The sequence below is a fragment of the Epinephelus moara genome, chromosome 1 (genome assembly GCF_006386435.1).
Source record: "Epinephelus moara isolate mb chromosome 1, YSFRI_EMoa_1.0, whole genome shotgun sequence".
NCBI classification, from domain to species: domain Eukaryota; kingdom Metazoa; phylum Chordata; class Actinopteri; order Perciformes; family Serranidae; genus Epinephelus; species Epinephelus moara.
The window spans coordinates 41,907,203-41,914,231 of NC_065506.1; the positions used below are offsets into that span (position 1 = coordinate 41,907,203).

A 7,029-nucleotide genomic window follows, 5' to 3' on the forward strand; every position below is an offset into this window, starting at 1 on the left:
ACAAGCCCATATTTGTCTGTTTGGTGACATTATTCTCCTCATTTTTTCACCATATTTTAGCTTTTATATCTCATTTTACAAGCAATAAAAATAAATATTTCATTGTCCAGACTCTGGCTTTCATACTTTAAAGAAAGCAAGAAAAAAAAGATTTTACATAGAAACAAATAGTCCTGCTCCCCTACTAAGACCACTGGTCATCACTGCTCTCAGAGCAGACACAAAATACTACAATAAATCATAACATCATAATTTTATCAATGAAATTCCTTCATCACACTAATGCTGACAGCACATTATACACTTAGCCTGAATTAGACGCTGTCAATACTAAAGTAGATCACGTTAGAACAAAGCTGGTACGTTGCCAAGTTACAACACTGTAATTAACAGCTTCTCATGTTAATGAGCGAGCGCTCTGTCATTAGCAGGGGCCTCAGGTTTTTCCATGTCTCTGGATTAATAAGATGCTAACAATCTGCAGACTCAGGAGCTGCACCTGCTTTTGGCTAGAAACAAGCCTTTCCCAAGCTGTATCATAGAAACAGTGACAGGCTGCAGTGTACGCCCAGACAGAGAGCTGATATAATATTCCTCTCATTTCTCTGTAAAGATGTTCATCAGCTCGGCCTTTCAGGATTCTGGTTTTCTGAATTTTAAGGCAGATGTCCTCAGTTTGAGATAAAAACATGCAGTTCTGCAGAAGAAAAGCGTGCACTGATTTCACTGCTGTTGTTTGACTTTTGTTCCAAGTGAAAGAATATTTTATATTCTTGTTGAGTCTTTATATAAAGTCTTCTTCAAGCCAAAAGGTCCTGTTGATTAAGGCAACTTAGACATTAACATGTATCACTGCACCAATCATACAGTATGATTAAAAAAAGCTAATGAGCAACAATATTTGAAAAATTATTGGTGTGTAAAGACACAGATTGTAGCCGACTGTACAAGGCATTAAAATAATAATTCAACATTTTTGGAAATATGCTTGTTCGCTCTATTACCGAGAGTTAAAGGAACAGTGTGTACGATTTAGGATTTAGGATTTAGGATTTAGTGGCATCTAGTGGTTATGATTGCAGATTGCAGTCAGCTGAAACTTCTTACAATTCTTTCACTGTTAATTTATCTGTGAAACTATCTGCAGAGATCTCCTCCTCTCCAAAACAAACAGACCAGGTGATTTTAAGTGATAAAAACATGCAGCTTCATGTTACATGTTTGTCCGAGTTTGTCCAAAGCTGTTCAGCATGTCAGAGACAGGACGGAGCCCGATTATCTGCAGACGACTCTTCCTCTCAAAAAGAAACAAGCACGGTGACTTAAAGTGGTAAAAACACTGAATAAAGCAGTTTCACATGAAAAAGTCAGGGTTTTTCCGATGCTGTCATCGCAGAGGAGCTGCTAACTACAGAGACGGATGCGAAAATGCAAAAAGCCCTATCTAGAGCCAGTGTTTGGTTTGTCTGTTCTGAACTTGTGTAGCAACATGGCGGCGTAGCATGGCGATCTAGGTAGACAAGGACCCTCTTTCTTAGTAGATACAAATGGCTCATTCTAAGGTAACAAAAACAGGATGACTTATTAGGTGATTATGCACTAAAGAAAACACACTTATTACATTATATTCCATTTCTGCCAATATATCTCACTGAATCCTACACACTGGACCTTTAAACGAAATTTAGTTATATGCGGACCTACTGTTCTGAGAGCTTGTCTTTGCATAAGGACTAGAAAAAGGGTTTCAGCTATCCTGCCTCTGTCCAAAGGTGATAAAAAAAATCCACCTATCAGCACCTCTAAAGCTCATGAATTAACACATGACATCTTGTTTAATATCAGGGTAACATTTGGTTCTTTGCCCAAACCTAAGGAGGTCCAGGGGCATGCTCACCTGTGGAAATTTTTTCCCAATTTCCAGCAGCTATATGCAGTGTTTTTAAAGTCATTTAAGATATAAGACTGTTTAAGAATGTTTAACATAATTTGGGGAAAAACATGATAGTTGAGAACAGCCTCTATCCTGTGTCTAATTGTTCTCCATCTGTCCTCATGACTCTGAAACCATAACACAACAAATGTTGAGGATGACTCATTTTCACTCCTGCCACCTAGAAAGGGGCAAAAATGGTCTGATGTTACTATTTTTAGGGTCCGGATGGTGTAAACACTAATCTTTAAACTTATTTTTGTTATATCATGGTGGAGCAGAGCTCACAGAATGAATGTTTATTTAACACATCTGCTACATTCAAATCTATCCCATAATAATCTGGACTGCGCTAACTGCAAATCAAAGATCCCCGACAATGCCAAGTAAATTTGGGCTTCAATACTCTGAACTGAATATTAGGCTTCCAAAGGAACATTTACTCAATGAGATATCTGTGGGGAATAGCATAGCAGGAGAAACAACATCAGCATACATTATTATCTGAATGACACAAAGTCGAAGGTATTTGAAAAATTCTAAATTATTCTGGGCTGTATGAGAAAACAAAAGAGCCCCAGAAGGCATCATATATATTGATAAATTGTACGTTTTTAGTGGTGTGTTGTCTGTCTGTCTGTCTGTCGACTTACCTATCTACTTACCTACCTGCCTACCTACCTATCTATCGACCTCTCTATCGACCTACTTACCTACCTACCTATCTTTCTATCTGTCCATCTACCTATCTATTAATTGACCTATCTATCTATCTATCGATCTATCGATCTATCGACCTACCTACTTACCTATCTACCGACTTACCTATCTTTCTATCTGTCCATCTATCTATCTATTGTTTGACCTCTCTATCGACCTACCTGCCTACCTACCTACCTACCTACCTATCTACCTATCTGTCGACCTACCTACTTACCTATCTACCTATCTGTCGACTTACCTATCTTTCTATCTGTCCATCTACCTATCTACCTTCTATCCATCTACTGACCAACCTACCTACCTATCTTTCTATCTATCCATCCATCCACCTACCTACCTACCTACTGACCTGCTTACCTACCTATCTTTCTATCTGTCCATCTATCTATCTGTCCATCTATCCATCTATCGACCTCTCTATCGACCTACCTACTTACATATCTACCTATCTATCGACTTACCTACCTATCTTTCTATCTGTCCATCTACCTATCTACCTACCATCCATCCATCCATCCATCCACCCACCCACCCAAATGGCTAAACTGCAGCTATTTCCCTTTGTCCAGCCTTTATGCTAAGCTAAGCTAACGCTCTCCTAGGTTTATCTTTAGTGGACACACAACAGTGGAACAGCTCCTCTCATCTAACATTCGGCTATAAGGTGAAAAGCACATTCCCAAAATGTTGCACTCTTCCTTTAACAACAGTGCAGAGGCAAATAAAAAGTGGCAGCATCATCGTACATTAGGGCCCATTGCAATAATGGCTCAAGTGCAGAAACAAATACGCAAGATTTTGCCTGCTGAGCTGTTTCTAAATTTAGTGTCGCCTACAGAAGAGAGCCACTGATCAGCAGGCGCTTTACTGGAGCTTTCGGATATACTGCAACCTCTATATTTTCATTTCCACCTGTCAGGAAAGAGGTGAGGCCTGCTCTTTTCCTTATAGGATGACCTCCCCTTCTCAGCATGAAAACTTGGATGGCAGGATTATTGAATTTTAGGGGTCAGTCACTTTGTTGGGGACAAAGAGGGAAACTGTTGGTGGGACATTTAATCTCTCCATCGGCCTTTATGACTTTAAAGTCACTCTGCTATCTGGCTGCTACATCTACAGACAATTTCTCCTGCGCTGACTTGTGACATTTCATCAGTGTTGACAAATTGTCGGAGGCGTTAACGACGACAGAACAGAGCAGGTTGAAATGTGTGACTGATGATTTTGATTAAAGACAGCTGAGATATCAAAGGACAAATTTAAAATATAATGAAAAAACAGGCAAAACTTCAGTGATACCTGTTTATTTTAATATCAAGTCATGTGACACAAAGACAATAAGTCAATGTAGGACGGACAGGTTTCTTTAAAAGGACAGACAGCTGGATATGTCTCCAGGAAAGCGCCCGCAGTACGTGTTTCCTGCGTTACACGCCGTGCACTTGCAGTTTCTGGCCACAGGGTAGGTGACGCCCACTGGACATCCTTGGAAGTGTTTCACCTCATAGGTCCAGTCCCCGTTGCAGACTTTCTGTTCAGCCCAGTCATCAGGGCCGATGTAGACCGGATCCTTTCAACCAACACCAACAGACAACAGTGAATGATTCAACAAATGAGTAGGTGACTCGTGATAACATGACAAATCAGAACAAAAGGAACTTTTATTCAGAGCATTTGAAGTTCTGCTGACTTCTGCCTGCACACGTAACAGTACAGAAAATGTAAAACCAAAGATTAAGTGACAACATGACCATTTTAATGTGAAAATGTGTGTGGGTGCGTTCCAAATCGGATACTTTTTATTTCTAGTAGGTGCTGCAGCTGCCCTTAAAAAGTATGTATTGTTGCATGCAGTATGCACACAATCAGGACACACTACTGTCTCATAACATCACAGCATGAACTTTGACCCTCTTGCATTTATATCTATTACTTTGGAGATAAAACAAACGTCACTTGCTCTTTGTTAGTTTGCAATGTAGTTTAACTTTAAAGTTATAACTGCACAGATTGTAGATTCTAACAGACTGTATTTACCACAGTGAAATTACATCTGCATTTCTCGGTCAGTTATTTTTATAGTTATGTCCTGATGTTGTTGGTAATCTTTATGATTAGTTTGTTCACTTAAACAATCAGTATTCCAATTATTACTATTCGACTGGTCATCAGTTACTTGAATGCGCCGTTATCCATCATTGTGACTTCTGACAGCTGTCGATCAGCTGTCATCTGTTGGTGGCTCAGTCGATGTGTATCGTAAAAAAACTCAATCAGACCTCATGTAGTAGAACATCCTGGTATTTCTGGCATACTGCATTTGACATACTATGTATTGGGACATACTAAATCTTTTTCTGGAATACTATATCGTATGGTAGTTTGGGTAGTATGGTACGGTAGTACACACAGAGTGTGTGTGTGTGTGTTTGAGTGCTTACAGATGATCATCCATGATAACAAAGAGACAAAGCATGGTTCAAATGGAGACAAAGTGATCATAAAATCTCTAAAAGAAGACATGACTGTAAACTGCTATAATCTGCGCTTGACTGAAGAACAAATATTTGACCATATATAAATCAGGATAGTTCATGTCAGTAATGTTCATAAACCTGGAAGCTATTTCAAGAAGCAGCTTTACAGAAAACATGCAACAGGTCTTTTTTACATTAGTGCACATTTCAGATTTGAAAAGGTTTTTACTTGTATATCCCTCTCAATCATCACTAATGAGCCACTCTCAGTGTGTGGCAGTGTACTTTTCTGCCTGCATGTTCTTACTGGCGTGTACCCCCACAGCACCCAGGTGCAACATAGAGAGTAATCAATAAGTTTCCAAACACTATAATAGCATTCATATTGTGACAGGTACATACTCTGTAACGGAGGTGAGTTTAACATGCATACAGGCAGAGAGAATGCACAGGTGCTGTTTGTGTGTTCAGAATCATCCATCACCTTGTGGTAACACTGTCCTTCACATATGGTGGTGTAGATGTACTCGGTGCGGCCGCAGCTCTCCACAGGGATGCTGATGCTGGTCAGATGACAGTCGGAGTGGCAGCCCGGCCCCGCCCCCGCCAGTGCCAGCACTGCTGCCATGACAACCAGCTGCATCGTCTGCAGGTCTCACGTCAGATACTTTAAACCACGTCAGAGGAGCCAACAAGTTAATATGGATTAAAGCTTTGTGACTTTTACAGGCATAATGGTGACTCAGTCATTCAGGAGCTCGTAGGTGAAAGGTGGTTAAAGACGACCTACGGGAGATATTTAGGTTTTGTGTCTCCTTAAAGTTGCATCTACTTCTAACACCTCTGCAGTTACATGGAGAGAATGAAATATTGTCTAGGTAATGTCTAACAGAACAGAGCAGCTAGGCTTTTTAAATCTACACTTATAAATTATACAGTACCTTTAAATATATTTTATTTCAAAAAATTAAAAATAAGATGATCAACAAATAGTGTGTGTTTGAATTTTTGTTTGGGACTTCTGGGCAAATAATGTACATATATCTGGTTTTGCGTGTTTCTTTCATTTTTGTTGTATAAATCTAAAGGTAACAGTACATACATATTTGGGTCATTTTACATATGTATATATGACAGTGCTACACACACATTGGTAGAGTGGCTCGATCAACAGAAATTCTGTTCTTCAGATTTTTATTCACCTGTAAACCTTCTATCAGAACTTAAAGGGTTAATTCACCCGGATGACATCTGTCTAACCACTGAGATAAATCTGCTTTTATTTGTCAAAACTCAGACACATCCGTCGCTGAGTTTTCCACCCCAATACAACTGAGGTGAATGTAATTTTGTTTGTGGTGCTCAAAAAATTGTTTTAACAGAAAAACTAAGCCTGATAAAAGTTCAAATCATTTGCATACGTCTAATTATATTATTAAACTTTACAGCAGAATCATCAGTTTGCATGTGAACTACATGAATGTTGAACAAGAAACGTACCTGTAGAGCTCCGTTGTTGCTTGGACCCTCAGTTGCACGTCTTGTTTCTTCTGTTGCTCTGTGAACATCTGTAGCAGCTGTCAACCTGCAGCCGTCCTCTCCGTTACTTAAATAGTGCTTCTCATAAATCCTTTTAATCTATTCAACCTTCAGCTCGGTGCAGGTTTCCCCCACCTGTTTGGACTTACGAGCAAATCTTTCCCTCAACAGTTCGGGGGAAGGCCCGCGGCTCAAGGCCTTTCCTTCAACACATGAGGAGGAGCAGGTCGGTATCTCCAGACATCTTGTTTAGATTACACGAGTGAAAGGATTAGATGGACCGCAGAAACATAAAAATAAAACTGCCCCCACAGTGAGATGGAAAACACTGACACAAGCATCAGTAATTCATTGGTC

General features: G+C 39.7%; 1 protein-coding gene across 1 annotated transcript; it reads right to left on the bottom strand.

The window, feature by feature from the left end:
* Positions 1–3,962: 3,962 nt before the first annotated feature.
* fshb (follicle stimulating hormone subunit beta) lies at positions 3,963–6,738 on the bottom strand. Its single transcript, XM_050042458.1, has 3 exons — positions 6,634–6,738; positions 5,618–5,800; positions 3,963–4,226 (listed from the first exon to the last, which is right to left on the bottom strand). The coding sequence occupies exons 2-3, from the start codon at positions 5,774–5,776 to the stop codon at positions 4,023–4,025; spliced, it is 363 nt and encodes a 120-aa protein (XP_049898415.1). The 5' UTR covers positions 5,777–5,800; positions 6,634–6,738; the 3' UTR covers positions 3,963–4,022.
* Positions 6,739–7,029: the final 291 nt, after the last annotated feature.